Below are 24,531 nucleotides of genomic sequence, written 5' to 3'. Positions count from 1 at the left end.
AAGTTAAATTTATCGGGAATTTTTTCGACAAATGTTTCCAGGGTTTAGACTAGTTTTTACAGGTCTGTGTTTAAAAAAACAACTTTGATAGCAATTGTTTTAGAGGCTATTCTGAATTAAAACCTTTATACAGACTATTCTGAATTCTTTACAGAATACTGCCTACAAAATGCGTTGTTTACGTATGTAATAGCTATGCAAGACGCGTAAATCGCGTAGCATCACAGGGTGAGTCCCACGGAAGTGAAGGTTGCCGACTGCCCGTGACCGCCCGCCCGCCCGCTCAACCGTCAGTCTCGTACCGCGCTCGCAGCTTCTCGGACCTCGAATCGCGGATTTGATATCAGTGATGTGCCTGTGAACTGATCATGAGAGAAGTGTGTGTTGTGAACAAGTGCGCGAGCGGCGAGCGCAGTCCGCCGTCATGTGGCAATTGCTAATGCCTCTTTTAGCGCTCGTCGCGCCCGGCGGCGGATCCTTTTCGCCCAACAGGGAACTCCTCGAATGTGCTAGGTACGATAAAAATAATCTCAGCGATAACCAGCGATTACCAGTGTATGGTTTTATTTAGTATTGTATATTGGTGTCAGGCTGTGACGGGGTATTGAAAATACATGTAATAAATGTTACTTGGGGGTTTACTAAGGTATTTACGTATAAACAAAAAGCTATTAGTAAAAGTGAATTTTGGCTGGTTAGCAAGGCTAATGTTGACATAAACACGTCTTATTGGGACTGCCAACGGAGTGATCTTGGCCAGATGCGTTGATCTGCCACATTTCTGACAGATTTAGTGACCAACATAATAAACTTAATTAATGATTACGTTTTTCAGTTGAAGTAGTTACGGTTAAATCTTATATTAATATGATTAGAGCAACGAATAATAATATGATTCAAAATAATTATTTTGAGTTATACTTTCGTCTTTTAAATGTAAAGAGAACACACATTTTATAATTGTTTGGTAATAAAAAAAATATGTTCTATAAAGGTATATAAGAAATTTGGACAGTTTTTTAAATAAAGTTTGTCACGCTTACCTATTAATGTTTAATAAATAGGCAGTTTTTCTTCTCCACATTGCCTCAAAGTATAATCATCTCTGTTTTGCATATATGATAAACAAGTGGCGTTTTAACCCCTGTTTCCGGCCTCAAATTACTAATCTACTTACATTAAAGTTACGGAGTATGGTCTATGATGACTGACCAATTGAAGGGAATCAAAACATTTAAAATGCTTGTCCTGACGTCGACAATACAATACAATTACACATTGGTTCTGAATAGGAGATACTCTCGTCTCGCATACTTCCATTCAACTGATCCCCGATCACCTCGAAGTCCGTTTTTTTTGTGAAGTGAGAAAAGTGAGTTACAGAATCAACGCATCGGAACAAACGCAGGCTGCAATTACCCCGTACTAGATAGACTATCTAAAGTTAGTAATTCTTTTTTGGGGAAAGGGATACTCTTCTTTAATAAAATCCCAGAGGCTCTTTTATCACTGCCTTTCAATAAATTTAAGAAATGTATTAAAGAAAAGCTGTGTAAAAAAGCTTACTATAAAGTCAACGATTATCTAGTTGATAAAATGGCCTGGGACTAGTGCTAGACAGGCTACTTCTAATTAATTTGCGATATTTGTTTTAAATAAGTGTTGTTTGATGATTTGCTGTTTTAAAAGAGTACCGAGAGTTTTTTACGCCGGCTTTTTCTCTCGGCCTACACCCTCTGTCTTCTTTGCCGATGAGTAGGGATGCCTTCAAATTTAATGACGTGGAATAAGTGATACATGTATCTTATGTTCCATAATAAACATATTTTATTTTATTTATTTTATCGCAAGGCTGTTCTTTATAAATAAAATGTCCAACATAGCAAGAGATTCATTGACTTCAATTCCGCTCTTGTAATAATGGCACTGTCACCTTTTCTTGTATTATGTTTCGTGTTGTGAGCTAAAAACATATAACGTAGATCGTAGTCACAACACAATTAAAATGAAGTATTACAATAGGAGAGATACTTTAACTAGATTAGAATTATTTTTGGCAACGGACAGACGGTGTACTAAATAGTTAACGTCAATATGACGTAGGTACAGGGACCGCTTTTTGTTGTATGTACAACTTATGTGAAATCCATTGCGTATATACATTATACATAATATCATTTTTCATGGGGATAATAAAAAAAAATTTTAAATTTATATAATTATAATTATTTACCGTGAGCTGTATTGGCCTAGTGGCTGCAGCATGCGACTCTCTCCCATCTCAACCCTCGTGGGTTCGATTCCCAGCTGTGCATGAATGGACTTTCTATGTGCGCATTTAAGACGAAAGCATAGTGAGAAAACGGCTTGTCTTACAACAAAGAGGCGGATCACCTACTTGCCTATCAGACAAATGATCGTGAAACAGATACAGAAATCTGAGTCCCAGACTGCCCGGATAGCCCGGTTGTAGCGCCACTGGATTATTTTTTAATTAATTATCTATATTACTACTGTACATGTAACTGGAAAGTGACAGACTCCTGAACAGTACAAAGTCAAAGTCAAATCATTTATTTCAATTAGACCATCTAAAATGAAGAGAAAAAGAATAAAGAGTAATAAAAATATTAAAAAAACACAACAAAACAGTGTGTGAGATACAAAAAAAAATAATTACATTTGTAGCATTAAAAATTAAAAATTAAAAAAAAAATACACAATACAGTTCTCACTAATCACGGGATACATATTTGTCATGTAACCAGCCTGTTTATGACAATACATTATTTAACGAAATTTATCAAACAGTGTAATACTATTAAATTCACAGTCAGAAAATCAGAGTTTAATCTAGGATTAGTACTTAGATTAGAAAGACTCATGATTACGTCGACAAATAAACATACGACACCGCCTCCCAGATTTTTTTGAAGCGTTTGGTTTGGTTGTTATATACGCAAAAAATCTGGTCGACTCCCGATCGATTGGGATAAAAAACCGCGCCAATAATGGTAGGACAACCAGTAAATAGGAGCCGAAATGTAGAGCTCACACAAACGCCTTTGTTCTTAAAATTCTTGTATCTTTACCTGTCTATTAACTGTTTTATATTCACGTCCATACAGACATATTTGATAAAAAGAAACGAAAACAATAGAGGAAGACAAATGCTATTTTTAACTAGAAGTTATGAAAGTGAAGGTGCAAGGTCGGAACAATAGTCTTCTAAAGTAATAAAAGATATGTCCATTGGAAGAAATTAAGCTACGTTAGACGATTTATATAATAATTTAATAATATGAAATTACGGGTTTTTGTTTCCCATTATTATAAAAAAAATAAGAAAACGAATCCGTCCATGAACAAAGATTCAGGAAGGTAGGTTAATATATAAATTATATCTGTATCTACATATAATAATTATAGATATTTTGTAAAATACACAAGACATACACAATGATTTTTGAAAATGAAATACTTTATTCAAATTTATTTATTCATAGTCACTTATAGTACACTTATAGTTAATAAAGAAATACATATTAAATGCTTCTAAATTTACATTAACTGCTAGTTCAGAAATCAAGGGCGTAGACGAGAAGAACTGGTAATAAACTGTCGGCCACTCTTTTTAATCGCCAAGTTTTTTGTTTGTGTTTGTGTGTACATCTTTTAGTATATAACTATAATAATAATAATAATAATAATAATATATATATATATAGAAACACGCATTATACATAATAAACGAGGAACATCTTTAGTTAAAAGTAAAATTATAAATAACATAAATAAATAAATAATTTATTTGTCTATGTTAGAAACATCACACAATTACACTTCCATTACAAGGATATAATATACGAGGATGGATTAAAAAACAAAGTGCACTACCCCATACAGGATTCCCTGTGTCATTGGCAATGGAAGAGTCATTTGAGATATTTACAGTACTTGATGTAATAATTTCTAAATAATACTTACAATTTTATAATTAAACTACTGTTGCACAATAGGAATACTCTCCGTTTCAGCACGTTAAGATGATATTGTTTAAGATTATTAGTGAGTGTATAAAGTTTTGAATCGTTAGTGGAACGGAGGAATATATACAAATACATAATATATTCATTCGCGATCTATGAAAGGAAACAACTCAAAAATATATTATCAATCAAATCAAGTCTAACGGTTTAGGAAGTAATTTAAGTAGCAGAGGGCTTGGAGTGGGAACGTATAACTTTTAGCGGTAGGAGAAATAGACGACTGCGATATCAAAAAAAAAATGTACAGAGAAAACCAATAACTAAACCAATAACTTGACATTTTGAACTCAACTTAGTATATTGACAGCAGCTATCTACAATTAAATATAAAATTTGATATCTAAACACAATGAAACTCAACGTGTGACCACCAAAATTGATTAAACACACGCCAAAATTAGATGTAATCAGACAATGTGCGTCACTAATAACCCAAATATACATAGTGGTAACTGTGACAACTAAAATAGACCCTTGCCCCGAATACCTAACGGATTTACGTCTGTCGTAGTCAGAATAGATACGCACTAATTTTCAATGCAAGCTTAATTATAGCGAGCGAATGATTGATAAATGATAATATAGCAAATGTTCAGTCTGTACGAGCTAATTAAAGCCTTACAATTTATTTATTTTAATGATAATAAATATTGATAAAAATATGAAAGAGAAGAGTTCTTAATTGGAGCTAAGATTACCAAGGTAAGACTTATAGTATGACTCAATAGGTTTGTTTTTACGAACGGTAGCCTTAACCGCGTATTTTAGAACGTCCCTCACACAACGTCTTAAAACTAGATAGTTTTAACATCTGTCAAACCATTTTTTCTATTTAAAATTTAACATATGTGACCGTTCTCAAGTAGAGATTGTAACGTAAGATGTTGGACTACGGGGTAAATCTTGTTAATCCTCTCTTATTTCTCGACTCCGAAGCTAAGGTAAATGTGATTTGTGATCGTGGTCGAAGGAAAATTAACTCGACAGCGCTTCTCCGTCGTACTAGGCAACAAAAAATCTCACGTAGTATTTTAGTATATAAATAATTATTTAATTTACACTGTAAAATAATGCGGAAGCAGTGTTTTGTTTCTATCTTCACTTACTCTTCACAAACTCATTCATTCACACATACTTAAGGGTATAGGATATTTGTTTGATTAGATTGTGCACTAAGACTACTTTTTCTTAATAAAAATGTTTTAAACATGCACCATGTACCACGGAATAATTGTAATCTAATCTCACAACACAGTGACTCCCTAGTGTGGGGCTATGCACAAACAATATTATTTAATTGAAATATATCTTATTTGATTCATTGTTACGATATTAAATGTTTAGTAGACTCATGTAAACCAACAATATGAATTAAGGTATAACCCACCAATTATGCATCTCATTTCCACTTGATTATATTTATAAATCGCTAATTAGTTTGATAATGACATAAAATTTAATTTCTTTCATTTCAAACGTCACACTTTGGAGTGCCGCCAAAACATACACGATACACTACGGAGTATGTATTACCCTACTAGCAACAACCAAAAGCTGATCCCAGCCATCTTCCCTAGACAGTTTACCTCTTTTTAAGTATATTTCGCCATTATTTTTGATAAAATTAAACCGCATCTCAATCGTATTATACTATATCCTAGCTGCCATCAATAACGTCGATTAAAACCCCTTCACGCCTCCAGCTTTTGCCAACTATCTCTTCAAGGCTATCTTTCTCCATTCACTTCCTGATACCGCTTCTATTTCTTCTGTCCACCTTTTTCTTTCTTCTCTTCTACTTCCTTTGGTCCTTTCCAGTTGTCATTAACATTCACTTTTATCCGTGCAAATAGGGCATTATGTAAAACAAAACGGATTACTAGTAGTGAAACATAAGCGTTTCAGATAACGCATAATTTGTAGAGAAGATGAATGTTATAGCATTATGCTATTACTACATCTAATACGCCCACGTAATTACGTATTTACTCTTAAGAGTATTAATATCTAGTTAGAAGCCATATTCCAATGGTGTACCCCATAATAGTCAAGGTCTGCTTATGGGGCTAAAGACGCACTGTGGCTTCGTCGCAGGCAGTGTAAACTCTAAAACAACGTTTAGTCTTTTTTTGTCAAATGTTTGTACGCTATAGTGAAAAGAGATAGACGTGCTTTATTTGTTTTTAATTTATAACTTGACCGTATTCTTCGAAGAGCGGTTCGAATCGTCGACGACCAATCCCTTTCCGAGCGGCTTCCGGTTGCGTAGAGATGTGGGGTCACTCTGCATCTTCTACCGCATTTATGATGGAGAGTGTTCAGAGGAGTTGTTTGGATTAATACCTGCAGCTGAGTTTCATCATCGGACGTAGAGGCAGAATACGAAATTCCACCCGTATCACCTCGACGGCCGCCTTTACACAACTGAGCGTTTTTCAAGGCAGTTTCTGCCGCGCACCACCACTATGTGGAACCAGCTGCCCACAAAAGTATTTCCGAACCAATTCGACTTAGGGTCCGTCGAGAAAAGAGCGTACCAATTCTCATAAGGCCGGCAACGCACTCGCGAGCCCTCTGGCATTGAGAATGTCCATGGGCGGCGGTATCACTTAACATCAGGTGAGCCTCCTGCCCCTTTGCCCCCTGTTCTATGAAAAAAATTTCATGCATAATTCATACTTAACTCAAACATAAACTCAACATAACTTTATTCATATAGGTAACCAAGTACACTTATGATCGTCAACAGAAAAGATGTTAAATTAATTCTAAATTTACATTTACTACCAGTTCGCAAGTCAAGTGCGTAGAGCGGGCAAGAGGAACTGGCAAGAAACTCTCCGCCACTCTTTTTAATCGCCAAGTTTTAAGTCAAACAAATTGTTGGAACTGAAACAAATCAATCCAAAGGATTAGGATCATTGAAATAATCGTCAAATTTATAAAACGCTTTATTAAATAATTAACGTTTAACGAGAGTTTTGAATTTATTCTGTGATAATCTTTCTATATATAATTCTTCTGTGAGTGTGTATGTCACTGAACTTCTCTCAAACGACTGGACCGATTTTGATGAAATTTTTTGTGTGTGTTCAAGGAGATCTGGGAATGGTTTAGATTCACAAATCAGCCCGCCAGATGGCGCTGCAGTCGGTACTTTTATACTTTGCTTTACTAATTGCTTGAAATATCATGCAGGACAACGTCTGTCGGGTCCACTAGTTCTCTAATAGAAACGAATACAATTTCCATATAAGGAGTGGTTTATCTTACGAAGCCTGATCGATCGTACGCTTGGGAAAGGGGTTGAAAAAACTCGCCTTACTTTAAGTCGGAGGTATTAAATAGATGCTAAAAATATTAAAAGTAAATAATTAACACTGCAGGGTTGCTAAAACGACTCGGCGAAAGGTCTCTATGGAGTTGAAAATGTCCACCGAGTAATTTTTCATCACTGCAAGCATTCACTAAATATAAGTCGTTTCTTCAAACGTTACGTGTAACATGTATTGCATGGTTGAGTTTTAAAAAATGTAGTGCAGCGTTAAATTAACCTTGGAGCATGTACGAACAGTAATTACTAATTGCAGCGGTCGGAAAATCGCATGTCTGCGACTTGACACGTTCAAGACTTGGCTTATTATTATACCTAATTAAAGACGTTTTATATATTTTAATTTACTATAAGTGGTAAGGCAGTGTTGGCCTGGTGGCTTCATCGTGCGACTCTCATCCCTGAGGTCGTAGGTTCGAACCCCGGCTGTGCACCAATGGACATTCTGTCTTTATGCGCATTTAACACTTGCTGGTACGGTGAATGAAAACATCGTGAGGAAAATAGCGTGCCTTATACTCCGTGCGTCAGGCTAGTTACCTACTTAGCTGTTACAAAAATCAAATAATCACGAAACAGATACAGAAATCTGAGGCCCAGGGTTAAAAGGTTGTAACGGGTTCTTTTTCACATTATTTTTTACTAATAAACCAAATTAATTTCGCTGAACTTTTAAATGTCAAAATGTTAATAATTAATTAATATAATAATAATAATTTAAGAAGAGAAGATACGAGGGCCTACCAATGAGCTCTTATAGCGAGCCTATTGACAAGTGGGATGCATCGCTTATTCATACAAAATCAACCCCTTTATGTTTTCACGTCACCTTAGCGATAATCAGATTTCGTTCATTCAATTTGTATGAAAATTCGTACCATGACCTCGCGACTGAATCAAAATGTCTGTTTCGCCTTCAAACTGACAGAATAAGCAATTCTAAAAAAGTTACTTTTCGTTCAACTTTTTTGTATCGAAATGTCCAAATAATAGTTTAGAACATATAAAATTCAATATTTTAATTAAAACTAGTTGATAAAGTTAAAATAGTAGGATGTACGGATTTTGAAGAGTGTTATTTTATGTTTAGGAAGTGTGATTATGAAGAAATTATTAAAAATCGACGGAGATATAGGAAAAAGACGTTATTCCTCTTCTAACGACTTCAAAGATGACGAATTTATAATTGACTATAGAAGAAATTGCATCTCAACTGGAATGTTTTAAGAAAGCTCATGGTAGGCCCCAAAATGGCGGATGTTCATGGTTAGATTTTTTTTTTAAAGATTTCTGTGACGTTTTAATCGACATAATTTCGATTGCAATAAATGTCTGTCCGAATGGTGGTGTAGAACAAATTTAAATTTATATTTATGGTGTGAGCAAATGAAAGTCAAGACAAAATTTTAACATTTAGAGCAGTGCAGGCAAGATATATCTATCATATATAATATAATACTATTAACAGATAATTCATAATATGATTCCGTACAATCTCCTAAGATAAACCGCAAACAGATACGAAATTGTTTAACCGCACATTAACTGAAATTAACTTCACATGAAATCTAGTCTTTATTACAAACATCTTTGCATTGTTTGAGACAATATTTGATAATCTATACGGCTGACGTGTGTAAGCTGTTTACTTAGCTTACAAACGTCAGGTTAAACTACGCAACATATACAAATTATACAACCATTTTTACATAGTATGCAACAAAGTCAATTTCCGTTACCGATTCGTTTAAAGTTACACTAAGCCACTATTATTTAGTGTCGTCCATAGTTTTAACAAAAAGCAACATAATAAAATTAATAAAGGCGTATACACATATGACATAACTTACCTTGCTTTATCTTTAATCTAAAAACATCACAAGATATTCAAAAATGCACATCAACAGACAGCTAAATGTCAGTTTTATGTCAAATGTCAAACTTTTTAGTAAAGAAAGGCTTGGCAGATCTCGTAAGTAGACTCAACACGTTTATGTATACAAGACCTAAGTGTTTTAGGCCGCACGTTTTATAAGCCTCTTTTATTCTACTATGATAATTGTTCATAATTGAAATTTAATATATTTTAACTTTCTTCCAGCCAGATACTATACATGGACCAATACGCGTATCAGCTTCCAACCAACTACAGTAGAAACATTCCACCTGGTAAGTTCAAGCACTAGATACTAGAATTCCCCCGATCGCGCTAAAGGTATATCCAAAACCATACCACTCAAGGTCCTTCATAAAAAAGTTCCGATCTTTCTGGCAGTGATACAAAGGCGGCGACATTAAACTTTCTTTAAAATAAACTATTAAAGACTTATGGATATGACAAAAGCCGGTAGTCTCCTATTAGGATATCATCAGGACCATTACTCTGTAACGTCCATAGGTCACTCGTGGTCACAGCGATACCAAAGATTTTGTGCACAGATTTTTGGAAATGCGTTACGCATTTGCAACTGCTTTGGGTGGTGGTTTCTGTGGACTTGCATCGTAGCATACACGTATACAGCGTATAGCCTTGTTCGGAACCCACCACGCGAAAAGCAGTTAAAGGCATGAATGATATTGAATGGACCTTGGCACGGTAAGGGCAATTCGCCCTGATTTGTAGAGTTGGGGAGATCGGGTGCACTGCTTGCAAGAATGAATCGACATCCCTTCTTTTGGACGCATGTCGCATTACACATAGCACAGATGTCGTAAGCTTGGCAGCACGGCGTACATAACCTCATGATTAAGATGGAGATAGTAGTCGGAATCCCTATAAAAGCCTGTTTCGCAGCCCTGCTTTTTAATATTCACATAGAACCAAAAAAGATAGGCGTGACGTAAAAAAGGGTGTTCCGATTTTACATACCGTATATTTATAGCAATTTTATTTTTAGCCATTTTGCTGCGCCAACATGACCTGTCCACTTAGGGACGGATATTAGTCGGCAGATAACAGATAGTTAACTTGGGCGGTCATTAGTTAAGCCATGACACGATGTATGGTTATAATTTATAAAACGTTAATTTTTACTATGAAGGTCGTGATTGCGAAAATTCTATTTTTATGTTAATAGAAATTATGAGGCATAGTTTTTGGGTCGTTGTCGACTAAGGCAAGCCGGTTTCCTCACGATCTTTTCATTCACCGTTCGAGCGAATGTTAAATGCGCACATAGAAAGAAAGTTCATTGGTGCACAGCCCGGGCTCGAACCTTCGACCTCAGGCATGAGAGAATAAAGCTAGGCGAACACAGATATGTCTAGTCTATGCGTCTACTTTCTAAATATTTTTGTATAAAAGTAGGCCATCGGCTATTGTGCGCCACTCCAGGACAATTACAGCAAAATTAATCGAACATATTGTTATAAGCAAGGCGTTACGCGTAACAATTTTTTCAACCGCATCACTTTGATGTGCGTGTTGTTCCGACGATAATGTAAGTGCGTGCTCCTATTTCACCATGCCTCCTGCTGATAGAGGACAAATCTTTGTATTTAATTATTATTATTAATTTTTATTAATTACTTAAGATGTCATGTGGAACATGGTGTAATGGTTGCAGCTCCTTACAAACATTGTGTAAAACAAAAAACTTAGCGATTAAAAAGAGTGGCGGAGAGTGTAGCATTGAATATATATTTCTTTTTTGACGTTCATTGTGTACATTGTGTTACCTATATGAACAAATGATCTTTGATGGCTGGAAATCTTCGAGAGTCTGCTTTTCTAGGCATCTACTTTTATGAACTAGAGCGTTGTGGAATCATCTTACAGTGCAGGTCTTCCCTGGGAAATACACCTCTGCGCATTCCAATTATAGTCATATTGATTATGTAAAAACACCATACTAAATTCAGTTAGCTATTACTGTTAGCGGCGCGTTCGGGGATATCTCCGACAATAAGCTTGATAATTCCAACCTATGCAACAGTTTATGGCTTTTCAATGAGAACCGCAATATCTGCAATACGGGACAATTATTTCAGATTTTTTTTAAAAGATTGTACCAATCCCAGATAACTCGGCAGCACACACGCTAGCTAAGGCGTTGCAGTGTCCACGAGCAGCGGTTATTCCTTTTTCAGTGACCCGCCTGCTCATTTTCCTCTTGCTCCATAAAAAAATAGTAATATTGATACTTACAGACAACATCAGATTAAAATGTGACTGAGTCAAGAGACAATTTCGTCTCCTTTATCCCTTCTTGTTCTCCATTTTCCGCCAGTTACCTACTGGATTTTAGTAACAGAGGTCCTGCTACATCCTTCTCCTACACTCTGTTGATTCAACGGTCCCGTCCTAAATAAATGTCGGAAATTTACTAAAACGAAATCAAATGGACGGAATTGAGTTTTTTCAACATCTTTCAGTCTTTAGTTTAATGTCCCATATCATACAAATATTACAAAGAGAAAATATTTGTATTTTCGTGTTTGTAAGGAATTTGAAGTCCAAATTAAAAAAATACATCAGCTTTATTTCTTAGTAACTAACACAGCCGTGTCAGATTGGTAGTTCGATAATAACTTCTAATTCTTTAATTCTAAAATTTCAGGCAAGAACACCACTGTATATATAGGAATAAACGTGAACAGAGTTTCTGGAGTCGATGAAAATAGAGAGGTAAGTCTTTATTGATTTTTAATTAAATTAATTTAATGCAAATAAAACTTGTGTGACTTATAGCTTCATTTATGACAGTTTATTACTTCCGTGTATTTTAACATGCTAGCAATAAACTTTAATTATTTTAGGGATTTATTTATTTATTAAAGTACCACACAATATATAATACATTTTCTACAGTATAAGTTATAATATTCTAAAATATTCAATTACGGTAAACATAAAAGTTACAAAAAATATAAAATATAAAATATCACTTCTAAAATTGAGAAAAACAATGTACCACAAATTTTTGTTGTAACTTAGGAATTACCTAATTATTCACTTAAGCAAGGCTTTTATTAAATTCATCCAGTCACTATTGAATATATTTAGCTCTATCAAGTAAAATTCGCGCGAATTCGAAAATACTTAAATATCTTTAAAACTTCTATATAAGACTAAACATTTAGTATAGGCCAATTCTAGATATTACTATATAAATTTTTTTTAGGAGATAACACTGGATGTATTCCTGCAAGTTTCGTGGGAAGAGATACGCCTGAACGTGCCGCCTGGAAGGTCGTTTATCGATCTGCCATGGGAGTTTCGTCAGCTCATATGGACGCCGGACCTGTACATCTGGCAACTTCAGACTATGAGAATACTTTCTGTTCTGCAGGAGATGGCCTCGTTACGGCTTTATGCCAATCGCACCGTGTCAGTCAGTATTGGGTTCGTCTATTGTGTACTTTGAACATTTTATTTTACATACAGAATATAGGAACGTGTTGCGTATAGTGATAAGGGAATCGTAGCTTCCAGTATGGAGATGGTCACGCACCTTACGCACAATTTCGTTAACTTCTGTTTTCATTATTATATAATAAAAATAGAATCTTGTTAGTAAATTTTACATAATTTATATTAGTAAATTAAACAAAAACAATGTAAAATGTATTATCAATGGAAGAACAGAACGAGTTATCTCAGCAGAGAACATTCAGTCTTGTCTGCAATTGGAAAGTTGTTCCTGCTACCGCGAACTTGCTATTTCCAATATATCTCAGAAGTACCAACATATTAGAAAATATTTAATAATATTAAAAATTAAATAATATAATTTATACATTAAAATATTACTACTAAGATATATTAATAACAATTATTTAGATTGAAATAAAAAACTAAACTTAACATAAACTAAAATATATCATTAAAAGGAGTCCCTTTAGGCAAGGTTCCGAAGATACTGGCAGCGTTCCCCCTTTCAATTGCTAGACTAATTCTTTGTCCGAGGTAGCTGCCAGATCTTCGGTCTCCTGTGATGTCGACTAACCTTTTTGAAATTTCTTTGAAAAGCGTTAAAGCTTTAGGACCCCACGGACCAAGGGTCTCGACACCGAATGGGACAAAATCATATTCTGAGCCTAGACCCCTGTATTTGCATGCTTTATTTTTTTCAGCCGCTTCACAAGCCGCACCAGCTCTGTAGTTGGTTCCATGTAGATGGGAAGGGGCCAGCGTGTCTGAACAGGTTGCATCCCATACCAGTACCCGACCCATCTTCCATGGAATCAAACTCATACCGTCCGGTCTCTTGCCATCGTCTCTTGCAATACCACTCGGCTCAAGTATACTTGGCACGTTGACGGTGGCAAGGGAACGGCGTATGATATCGTTAAGTGCGGCATGTCTCGAGAAGCGGCCTGCACTTTTTTGGCATGACAGGCCGTGATGTCCTAACTAATATTAGAATATATATTGATTTTGATTCAAGAATGAATTGTGCTATATACAAGATTTATATGTTACAGTGCCACAATAACAATAAAATGTGAGATGGACTTCGTGCTCTACCCCTTAGATGTACAGAACTGCGCAATAGACTTTAGCAGTTGTAAGTATTTTTATCATACTTTAATAATTAATATTAATTCTTGCTGATTTAGTACTGTTCAAATTACCACCGGCATAATTGGTTAACGAACGTGAAGTATAATGGAACAGTAATTACGGGCAGTCATAGAAGGCTGACCAGTGGTCACCTTGCTTTGAAAGCTGATCCATGAAACATACTCAATGTGACGCCTGCCAGTCTTGTGCACAGTTTTTCCAGAGCCATTCCTATTTAGGCAGAATACGAAATTAACCCTGTATTACCTCGACGTCCGTCGTTCCACAACTGAGCATTCAAGGCAGCTTTTGCCGCGCACCATTACTATGTGGAACCAGCTGCCCAATGAAGTATTTCCGAAACGATTCAACTAAACAAAATATTATTTTTTTGTCCGGCAACGCCCTCGCGAGCTCTCTGGCATTGAGAGTGTCCATGGGCGGCGGTATCACTTAACATCAGACGAGCCTTCTGAATATTTTTTTCTATAAAAAAATAAATGCAAAGTCAACAAAGTCTAATTGAAAATACTCATCGGATTTCGGCTGATGAGAAAATCGCAATGAACATCTCTTAATCAAATATCTGGGTTAAATACATACACAAGGCCAATACGCCATATAGAAATATAATTATCAATTTACAATGATGGTAACACTGATGTAATAATCAGTATCGCCATCATCATCATCAATGGTACAGCCACTTATGGGCCCTAGATTCCGCAAGCATTTTGCCCATTGCACCAGATGGTGCTTCCTGCATCCTTCAAACACCTATTGTTTCGTACTTGACAAACCCGACCACCAAGGCAGCCTCGCTGCAGGGTTTTCTCTCACCATCAGATTATGAGTTTCTCTATAGCTCGGTTTATATTTTAGACAAATACACAACAGAGGACGTCCGTTTCGAGTGGAGGGAAGTCGCCCCATGGTTCGGGATCGCCGGGGAGCAGCGGCACGAGTTCCGACTGCCGAAATACGTGGTCACCTTCGTCACGGACAAAAGTAATCATATTCGAAATTTTGGTGAAGGTAAATGTATACTTATGGCTTAGCGCTTCGGTTTGCCTGTTATGTTTACTAACGCTACGCAATGCACGCATAACGCGCTTTGTGCGACGCGACTAAATGATACGTTTGGATTTTGGAATGTCCAGGTGATTTTGTATTGTAAAAAAGAACGTATGAAGATTGAGACGGTGTAAAATAAAGCTCCTTCAACGTTAGTCGACGTTTCGAGATCTTTTCAGCAAGCAGCGGAAAAGTTGAGTATTTAACTAATGTTATAAATCGATACATACATTAAATAAGTATTATTAATGTGTATGTAAATTATAATTTCGATATAGATAGAAAATATCGAGATTTACAAAATTTTTGTTGGTTCTATCGAGAAGACTAAACCTTTAAAATATACTGGTATTTATTTTATATGTATAGTATAATAAGATGCCTATTTAAAGGAACAGTTTTTGTGTAAGTGCTTTGATTACTTCGCGAGTGCAGGGCTACGAGGTGCTACGCCCTTTCAGGCGATTGTCAATTCCGTTTCGTCATAAGTATGCAATTTTATTAATCAAGAAAGTAGGCTTGGTTGTAGTATAGTATTAGCACTAGTTGTGGACTTATATACAATTTTAACGTTTAAAATTATACTTAAATATTACGAAAATTTTGAGCCACCAGTCAAAACAGGACCTATTAATTAAAGTTAGAAAATTTGAAGTACATTCTAACAGATATTTATCAATAAATAAATTATAAGTATATAAGAAGTAACTGATTGATTTAGACATATATGATAAAACGTATGTTATGTATATATAACGGTACGTTTACCAAATTTACACAGATTATAAAGCATTATGTAAGTAGGTACTATAACGCTATTTAGATTTGAAATGGCTCGATACGTTAGCTACTTAATTTTATAAGATCAAAACATAATATATATAAAACGAATAAATCTTTTTTGTTAGATTGTGATTAGACGTTTTAAAATCTAAATAAAAATAAAATCTCGCAAATCAGATGAACGTTTATAAAATATAACAATTGTTTATAGCGAATTGTCATTTGAGGCATGGCATATATGATTCCAAAAATTTACGTGTTATTAGATTAACAACGGCTAAGTTTACTAATAATGTTTCACACAAGACACATAATTAGTATGCTGCACGTATATTTTATTGTTGTATCTAAAAACTTTGTGATATAACTATATGTTGTTGCTTTGTACCACTGCATGTGTGGATAAATGTCGTATGACACTGTAATATAGGTGTGTATAAACCAAACCAGCTATAGTGCATGCATGAAAAATGGTTATTACCTACTTCGAACGTTAATTTTCATGGGCGTATTAAGTCGGATACTAATGGGACAACTCTCAAATACTGCTTTCCAGTCACAACCCAATGTACAACGTTGTATAGTCCTCAACAAATATTACATAGATAAAATCAGGTATAATTACACAGTTGGTTGGGAAGTGGTTCAATACATTATGACCTACACAACAGAGTCAACACCCTGGTCTTCGCGGCTTGATACACCCATGAATCAACTAACAAACCCCAAGCTAATGCGTTTCCCAAACAGGTGAACACTCAGCAGCACGGCTTCAAATCAAGCTCTCGCGAGAGCTCAGAGGATATTTGCTGGAGAGCTACCTTCCTTCTTCGCTGTTCGTTATCATCTCCTGGGGAAGTTTCTGCGTCATTCCCGAGATAGTACCAGGAAGAATGGTACTCCTGGTGACTACATTACTGTCACTCGTCACGATGTTCGATACTGTGAGGTTAGTTAATTTTTTATTTTATATAACTAATTGACAGCTTTCATTAACTTGAAGTAATAGATAGCTCTGTTTGCTCTTCGACAGAAAGCTCTAAAGCTAATGAATTTCACTGTTTGCGGGTACTTTCATAAATGAGATTTTATGTCACACTGATTCTGTCTTAAAACTATTATAGTGACATCGTTATATGAGATAAATTAAATTGTAGCACGAACTCTCCTGATGCATTGGAACTAAAATGCATTGAAGTATGGCTGATCTCATGCACGTTATTCGTGTTCCTTGCCCTGCTGGAATACTTTGTGGTCCTGTTCGGGATCCGGTACGACAAGAGCTGGAGTCGACGGCGGCAGGACTTACGGCGAGCTGCCTCCGCAGCGCAACTAGCACCACCTTTACATATGAATCATTCACAGGTAACAAAAATATAGCATGTTCAAAGTAGCCTCGTTACTTAAGTAGGGAGATCGTAGATAGCTTTCATATTTGGATAGAATTGCACCAAAGCTGTTCTTCTTTTCCGATAGATCTTTGAGCGCTTCACAGGGTTTGTGCCCTTTACTCCACGCCCAATCAGACCCTTAGGTTCAGCTATTCCTAGATGTTTTATAGAAATATCTTATAGAAGAAAACAAATTCACAGAGGTTAAGTACCCCAGTGACTGGTACACCCCAAGGCGGCGTCTTCTCACCACAACTGAGTGTCGAAGACGAGGGCCTCAAACAACAGTTTTCACATCAAACTATTCAGAGGGTAAATATTTTACTCGAATAAGCTTCATTCAATGTAGAGCATAGATGTGTTTCACCACTCATTCTGTTAGGAAACAGTCACAAGCACATTCCACGTGTCGTACTTGTGGTTTTTGCCTGGACAATGATCAAGTAATACCCCCTCTAACCTTCATTGCTTCTGTGTTGGATTGCAACAACCCCACATAAAACCCCTTGTAACAAAAGGTTCTGGGTGGAATCTTATTTGGTAATTGGAAGATTTGTCGGTTCTAAATTGAACAAAATTTCTAGTCCACCTCTTCGGAAAGAAGGAGTTGGAGAGGAAATAGAGTTGGATGTGAGACGAGACCCGTTAGTAAGGTAACAGAGCTCAAAAGCCCCGCACGGTGTGAATTGGTCGCTATCCACTGCTCTCTTTTGTGTATTGAAACACGACTAGAAAATGTGTATTGACAAACTCACAATCATTGAAGCTATTACTAGATATTTTGTACTGATTAAGTAGGTAGATATTAATTTGGTGTTAATAGTAAATATGGTAAAATAGTAGTACCCCGTAATTGTAGAAGGAGATTAGCTATACACGACAGCTTTTGTCTGCACGATACATGTTATACGACAATAATTTTACGAACTGAGAACAGAAATTTGTATAAATTTAATTCTTATGCGTCATATTTGAATATTCTAAGTAAGTATATCATTTCTTTTAGGACTCACCAATTTTGGAAGCGATACAACAATCTGGGAGCGCAAACGGCGTTTGGGCGCGAATTTGCACGTCAGCCGAAAAAGGTGTCATGTTCTGTGGTGCACAGCATGGCGCTTTAGACAGATACGCGCTTATTGTGTTTCCATTGTGCTTTATACTTTTCACAGTGATTTATTGGACCACTTACCTCAGTGAGGCACATCGGGCGATGCATAGCACGCGCTACGGGTGACCCTAGATTAATTCATGTATAAATATATATGTGTGAAAAGTGCCTAATAAGCAGTTCAATTTAAAATTAAACTGGTACTTATAGGTGCATTCAAGAACGTCCATATTTATTTAAGTCAATGTCAGAGTATACAAAACATGAAACCCTGTTATTTTTATTTAAATCTAGGTGCACAAGAGATTAGAACATTTACGCCTAAAATTAAAATAATGTCGTAATGCACACTCTAGTATCCTCTGATGTACCACCTCTTTGGGGAACCTTCAAGAAAAAGCATACCATTCCCTTAATGGTCAGCAACACATCCGCTAGCCCTCTGGCGTTGCAGGTATCCATGGGCGGCAATTAGCACTGTATTCAAAGTGCCGGCTCGTTTGCGGTCTGGCCCATAAAAAAGCATGAGATTAAGCTTACATTGATTGTAACATGTTTATTATTGTTGTAACATTGAAATACGGGATCGTAAACGCTATTGGGAGTGACGGTGATGTCCCTCTACGTATAACAATTCAATAAGAGATAAGTACCTCAATATTGCGTAGTCAGTGGTCTATGCTCGTTAATATTGTGTAGCTTCTTACGTAGCACTTGTGTAGGCGCGATGAGTGGTCACCTTTTTGACGTTTATAAGTAATATTTAACAGGGTTTTATTTCGGTATATTGTACATATTATGTGACATAGATTTATATAGGAAATTAAGTATTTGAAAAAGTATCTAAGACAATATCATCTATACAAGTGTACTTAAAAGTTGACGAAATTATATTCTTAAGATAGATTTAATGTTGCCATTTAAAAATAACATAGCACTCTTATATTTAAAGTTTAAACTAGTAGACACGATAGTTGTGTACCCGTTTTATTTCTACATTGACCAAGGACTTTTAGGTAATCTTTTTCCCTATAGTATAAGAAATATTTAGCACCTAATGTAAATCACCTCAAAATAAGTAAATCATATTCTAGTCAAATATTTAATCAGTACCGTCCACATTAACCGTCCAACATCAATCGTTAAATTGGCGTTTTCATTGCCTTATATTCATAATCGTTTATTAAAGACAACAATCACCCTGTGAACATACCAAAATCACAACACATTTGAGTTTGAGAGAGGTTCAGATTAATTACCGGTGATCATCAATATACCAGTACTCATGAAGTTGAAGAATACCTAAACGTTTTGAAACGTTCACAGGATTTTTGTTATATTATATAAGTATAGATATATCGTAAAGTGTAAACGAATGTATTGTACATTAAGAAAGTTCATCAATATTGTTATGTTATATGAATATTCTATTGTTGATATTTTAAAATGTAATAGTATAACATAAATTTTCATGGAAAATTCGGAACGTTTTTTCAGAACTAAGTCTGTTGCATTTATTGCTAGTGACTTATTTCTTTCTTTTTATTCATAAAAAATAAGAAACAAAAAAAAACATTAATACTTATTTTTCTATAAGGGGAAATGACAAAACTTTATTTATATAATCTTAAGACTTATGTTCACAAGCAGTGTTTTTGTAGATGGCAATAAGTATTGTTTTATAACTATAGTAATCACACAGATAGCAGTTCCCATCATATAAATTTCCGTAATGCACAAATACTTTTAACTCTTAAAATGTTTGAAGTATGATATCATTAAAACTTGTATCATTTTCTCCATCCATCCATTTTTTGTTATTAATTTTATTCAGATAAGACTTTCAGAACATGTTTGTTAAAAATGTAAATAGTAAAAGAAATATTAAATAAAAGACATTATTTAAATTATCAAATAGTATTATTTTTTCATAGTTCACTATAATCTTACACACTACTCTAACAACATTATTTAAAATACATATTTATGTATAACCATAATATGATGCATCTCTTTGCACTCTGAATATGTCTTCAGAGTTTCTTCGTATCCTGCGGCCAATGGGCTCCATATCATTGTAACACTTTGGAAAAACTTTTTCAATCACAGCAACTGCATCTGCTTTCCCAATTTGTCTTACAGCAAGTACTGAATACAATGCTTTAGTTTTGACACAATCCTGGAATGTGTAGATGTATATGGTAAGTTTTTATTGAGAAAAAGGGGTTAGGTCCAGGTAGATAACACATTTACATAACATTTTTATCATTTGAATGATATTAATTATTTGTTTGTATTATTATACATATAATTTGGGCCACATCTATAAGGTATTTAATTGATAATAACAATCTTTAAATGTAAATAAATGTTTAACCATACCTCATGTGCCTTTTTTATTTTTCCCCAAGAAGCGTCTCCTTGTGACCATGCACTCACAAAAGAACAGTGAGTCAAGTTGGCTGCTCTAATCTCTGTGCATGCTAAATGTTCCATATTTTTGAAATCCAATTGGTTTCGACAATAATCAAACATATGGATCATTTCATGGGTCAATACACCCTGTACCATTCCTTTTCTTGTGGATACATTTTGGCATACTACAATCTGGAAATGATTATTTCTATTATTATAGTTAGTTAGTGGTAGTTTCTGACTTCAACAAAATAATCAATAATTTGTAATACTGTCAATCAGTCCTGCAATAAAAGTTCATGGTAAGCTCCTTTTACTTAAGAAACACAATATAATGAAAAATATATTTGGGTTAGATATACAATAATAGTTGTGATATAATTTTCCTTACTTGATTCAACTGGGGATCATAACCGCCACTAACAGAATAGTCACAAACTTCACATGATATGTGTCTTCTTATATCAATAGGACTGAAACAGGAAAAATAATTCATTCAATTACAAGTCTAACAAACAGCTTGGACATTCAATAGGAGAAGCATAAAACTAACCAACCAGAACTTTTGAGAGCTGCCATCATAGTTTTCACAATTGGACCTAAAAATTTAAACATAGCTTATTAAAATATTGCCTATTAACATTTGTTTATGTTAACAGTTAACAAAAGAAAATGTTGGATTTGATATTAACTATAACTATAACACTTACTATTTTTTACACAATGGTACACATTTTTTTCGCATTTAAACTTTTCTATGCCCTCTTTACCCTCTTTTCCCAATAATATATTTGTCATTTTTGGAGTAAATGTTCCCCTCCTTTCAGGATACAAATCGTAACCCCAAGCCTCCCCCTGAGGATCATCTTTATTGTGAGGAGCCGATTCTGTGTCTACCTTATTTTCAGATGGCGGTGGCGACGAAGACTCTGCGTTCATTTTTACCTTATTTACTTTGAATTAACTTATGCATGCAAATAACTATTGCAACAAAACGGTGTTCCTTTATAAAAACATAACCCTAATATTAATTAGGAATTAGGATGAAAGAAAAACAAGCTATGACAATTATGAAAGGTTTAAAGTACATGGTTTGTAAAGGGTCACTAATCACTATGTACATTGTACGTGTCGTCAGTCGTCACTGTCATGTGCCAACAACAGTGACGACTGACGTAAAGGCCGATTTACATTATCTTAGTGTTTAGGAGAGTGCTTTAGGATAGTACTTTAGTTGAAACATGTAAACGCTACTTGCTTTAGTAAACGCTACGCTAAAGAACTTGCCTTTCAAGTTGTACTAAAGCACTCTCCTAAACACTAAGATAATGTAAATCGGCCTTAACGGAAATCGTAATTTTCAACTGTAAAGTGTTAAACACTAGTTTACATTTATTAGATTATACTATGATTAGTGTATGTTATTTATACTTTAAAGTTTAAACGAACGAATAACAGTTTTAAAACTGAAGCTGCTGTTAAACTGTTAGAGACTGTAAAGTTTATGATGACATTTTTAATGAAATCTTAATAGACTATTCATTATAACTGTGCTTTTATAATTTCTTGGTCTTCAAACAATGACGAACTATACAGAGTCTGAAACCGCTATTTACAAATTAGCAAAACATTTCTACAATGGATTTTATAAGTTTTATTTAAGCGTAAGTTTTAAAATTATGATTGCTACTTAAATAAGATCACCTGTTGGTAGTAGGACATAATATTATTATCACCTATATTGACTGGTGTCAATTTAAAATTGTACTAAGTAAAATATCATTTTTGTTACAGCCGCATGAAGTAGAGTCCTTAACATGGTCTGCACAAGAAAAGCTTCTTAACTTAACATTGAATAATAATCTTTTAAAAATGTATCCAGTAAGCAGCAATTTTTGTAGGTTGTTTTTAAAAAATATTTTGAAATGTTTAGAGGGAAGGCAAGATGTTCATGAAAGCATTTATGACTACCTGTGTTCCATTATGAGTAATAAGCAAGGAATAGATGATTTTTACTATAGACACTATGTTATTGGGAGTAATTTTAGCCAAATTGTTACTTTGAAGGAATCAAATAATATGGTTGTTAATGGAACTACAGGAATGAAAACTTGGGAGGTATGTAATGTAATGCTCTTAACATTTTCATTATTAACCTTTGTATCTTAATATTTCTGAACTTGCATTACAGGCAGCTCGTTTATTGACAGATTGGATTCTTACAAACAAACAATTCTTTTATAATAAAAAAATATTAGAATTGGGATCTGGTATTGGTTTTACTGGCATTACTGTTACAAAATTCTGTGATACTACTTCTGTAACATTAACTGATTGCCATGAAGATGTTTTAAATGCAATTAATGAAAATATTATAATAAACTTTCCTGTAACAAGTCAAAGACTAGAAAAAGAATATACAGAAAATGATGTTGATGGAAAATTGATGAGTAAGAATTGTATAAGTAGTAATGTTTCTTTAGACTTAGTCAATCTTTGTTTACGCTTTTGAGCTTATTGTGCCTACTGACTTAAAGAAAAGTTTTTAATGGTATTCAATTTAGAATTTTGTTTGATTTAATAATTGAGCACTGTAAATTATCATAACTAGGCTATTGAGGTAACTCTTATAATCATTTTATGTTTTTAGGAGTAATGATGTTAGACTGGAATGATATTGATCAAATAGAAGTTCCAGACATTCCAGATATAATAATAGGTGCAGATATAGTATATGACCCATGTATATTAGAGCCTCTATGTAAGGTCTTACAATCTTTTTTCCTGAAGAATAAATCTATAAGTGCCTTCATAGCATGTGTTATAAGAAATGAAGACACATTTAATAAATTTATCCAAACCTTAGGTAAGAGCATTAAATATTTTTTAAATGAAAAATAGACAATGTACTTATGTCATATTTAATTTTTATACTTTTTCAGCTGACTATAATATGAAAGAAGAAAAATTATATATGCCTGAAAATATTAATTTAGAGTGGGATCCCAGTGTTAATCAGTGTATTGTTAAAATAAATTTAAAAGATACCTATTCTGTTTTTTTATAAGTAAGACCCTGTCAATCGTATATAACGCGTTCTGTTTAATTGACTGTTAGTGGGTTATGCCAGATGCAAACTATTTTCGTCTCAAGCTCCCTGATATTGCGTTTATGTTTATCAAAATTAAGTTTGTTGGGCTAGCTTAGTAGTTACTAGTTAGAGTGATTTAGCATTGGCGATTGCTGCCGAAGTGCCGACTGCCAGGTGCGGGCTGCGAGTTGCGACCTCCAGGCACCAACTCTATGGTATGGTCAATGCCCAATGGTGGTTCTTTTTCCGCACAGACTAATAAAAAAGATATAGACTTATAGTATTTTGCTATTCTGTCCTTTAAAGGACAGGTTTTTCTTGTAAAGGAGCTTCACGAGATAGTACTGTTTGCTGATGACACTTCGCTTTTATTTAAAGTGAAACGACAAAATCCATCACTTGATAACGTAAACAGTGCCATCTCCAGTGTAGTTCACTGGTTTAATACAAATAATCTTAAGTTAAACGAAAAGAAGACAAAATGTGTTAAATTTGTAACTACAAATGTAAAAAGTAGTCATTCTCAAATAATAATTAATGACGAGGAAATAGACTTTGTTGATAATGCGGTGTTCTTGGGAATTACTTTAGATAGTAAACTCCAGTGGGGCCGACACATAGAAGGTCTTTCGAATAGGCTAAGTTCCGCAGCGTTCGCAGTAAAAAAGATACGTGATCTTACGGATGAGAACACAGCAAAGCTTGTTTATTTCAGCTATTTTCATAGTATTATGTCATATGGTGTTATTTTGTGGGGTAATGCAGCTGACATTAAATC

The 24,531-nt window shown here is 34.7% G+C and overlaps 3 protein-coding genes across 7 annotated transcripts; 2 read left to right on the top strand and 1 right to left on the bottom strand.

Moving 5' to 3' along the window:
- The first annotated feature begins 282 nt into the window (after positions 1-282).
- On the top strand, positions 283-20,113 carry LOC125054556 (glycine receptor subunit alpha-3-like). Of its 5 annotated transcripts, none has more exons than XM_047656529.1 (11): positions 283-513; positions 9,485-9,552; positions 11,943-12,010; positions 12,507-12,727; positions 13,810-13,892; positions 14,771-14,896; positions 16,496-16,694; positions 16,903-17,110; positions 17,338-17,448; positions 17,721-17,789; positions 18,143-20,113. In XM_047656529.1, the coding sequence occupies exons 1-11, from the start codon at positions 425-427 to the stop codon at positions 18,371-18,373; spliced, it is 1,473 nt and encodes a 490-aa protein (XP_047512485.1). In that variant the 5' UTR covers positions 283-424; the 3' UTR covers positions 18,374-20,113. The 5 variants fall into 5 exon arrangements, with proteins under 5 accessions (XP_047512485.1, XP_047512487.1, XP_047512484.1 ...); XM_047656531.1 differs by having other exon boundaries at positions 284-513; positions 9,489-9,552; positions 14,771-14,923; positions 18,143-20,112; XM_047656528.1 differs by having other exon boundaries at positions 284-513; positions 14,771-14,923; positions 18,143-20,111.
- A 35-nt stretch (positions 20,114-20,148) lies between these two features.
- On the bottom strand, positions 20,149-21,758 carry LOC125054557 (mitochondrial inner membrane protease ATP23 homolog). The gene is made up of 5 exons (XM_047656533.1): positions 21,373-21,758; positions 21,216-21,261; positions 21,054-21,135; positions 20,630-20,854; positions 20,149-20,426 (listed from the first exon to the last, which is right to left on the bottom strand). The coding sequence occupies exons 1-5, from the start codon at positions 21,599-21,601 to the stop codon at positions 20,232-20,234; spliced, it is 777 nt and encodes a 258-aa protein (XP_047512489.1). The 5' UTR covers positions 21,602-21,758; the 3' UTR covers positions 20,149-20,231.
- Positions 21,759-21,938: 180 nt separating this feature from the next.
- On the top strand, positions 21,939-23,744 carry LOC125054539 (protein-lysine N-methyltransferase EEF2KMT). Its single transcript, XM_047656505.1, has 5 exons — positions 21,939-22,326; positions 22,457-22,780; positions 22,854-23,112; positions 23,313-23,528; positions 23,605-23,744. The coding sequence occupies exons 1-5, from the start codon at positions 22,243-22,245 to the stop codon at positions 23,727-23,729; spliced, it is 1,008 nt and encodes a 335-aa protein (XP_047512461.1). The 5' UTR covers positions 21,939-22,242; the 3' UTR covers positions 23,730-23,744.
- The last annotated feature ends 787 nt before the right edge of the window (positions 23,745-24,531 follow it).

Source organism: Pieris napi, chromosome 12 (genome assembly GCF_905475465.1).
Source record: "Pieris napi chromosome 12, ilPieNapi1.2, whole genome shotgun sequence".
Lineage (NCBI taxonomy): Eukaryota > Metazoa > Arthropoda > Insecta > Lepidoptera > Pieridae > Pieris > Pieris napi.
This window is presented reverse-complemented; position numbering and strand designations above follow the sequence as displayed.

Coding starts and splice junctions, on each gene's coding strand:
- LOC125054556 (XM_047656528.1), top strand. CDS start 425: ATGTGGCAATTGCTAATGCCTCTTTTAGCGCTCGTCGCGCCCGGCGGC. Junction 16,695..16,902: donor ACGATGTTCGATACTGTGAG/GTTAGTTAATTT, acceptor ATTAAATTGTAG/CACGAACTCTCCTGATGCAT. Junction 17,111..17,337: donor TACATATGAATCATTCACAG/GTAACAAAAATA, acceptor ACAAATTCACAG/AGGTTAAGTACCCCAGTGAC.
- LOC125054557 (XM_047656533.1), bottom strand. CDS start 21,601: ATGAACGCAGAGTCTTCGTCGCCACCGCCATCTGAAAATAAGGTAGAC. Junction 20,855..21,053: donor ATGATCCCCAGTTGAATCAA/GTAAGGAAAATT, acceptor AATCATTTCCAG/ATTGTAGTATGCCAAAATGT. Junction 20,427..20,629: donor AAATAAAAAAGGCACATGAG/GTATGGTTAAAC, acceptor TACACATTCCAG/GATTGTGTCAAAACTAAAGC.
- LOC125054539 (XM_047656505.1), top strand. CDS start 22,243: ATGACGAACTATACAGAGTCTGAAACCGCTATTTACAAATTAGCAAAA. Junction 22,327..22,456: donor TTTATAAGTTTTATTTAAGC/GTAAGTTTTAAA, acceptor TTTTTGTTACAG/CCGCATGAAGTAGAGTCCTT. Junction 23,113..23,312: donor TGTTGATGGAAAATTGATGA/GTAAGAATTGTA, acceptor TTATGTTTTTAG/GAGTAATGATGTTAGACTGG.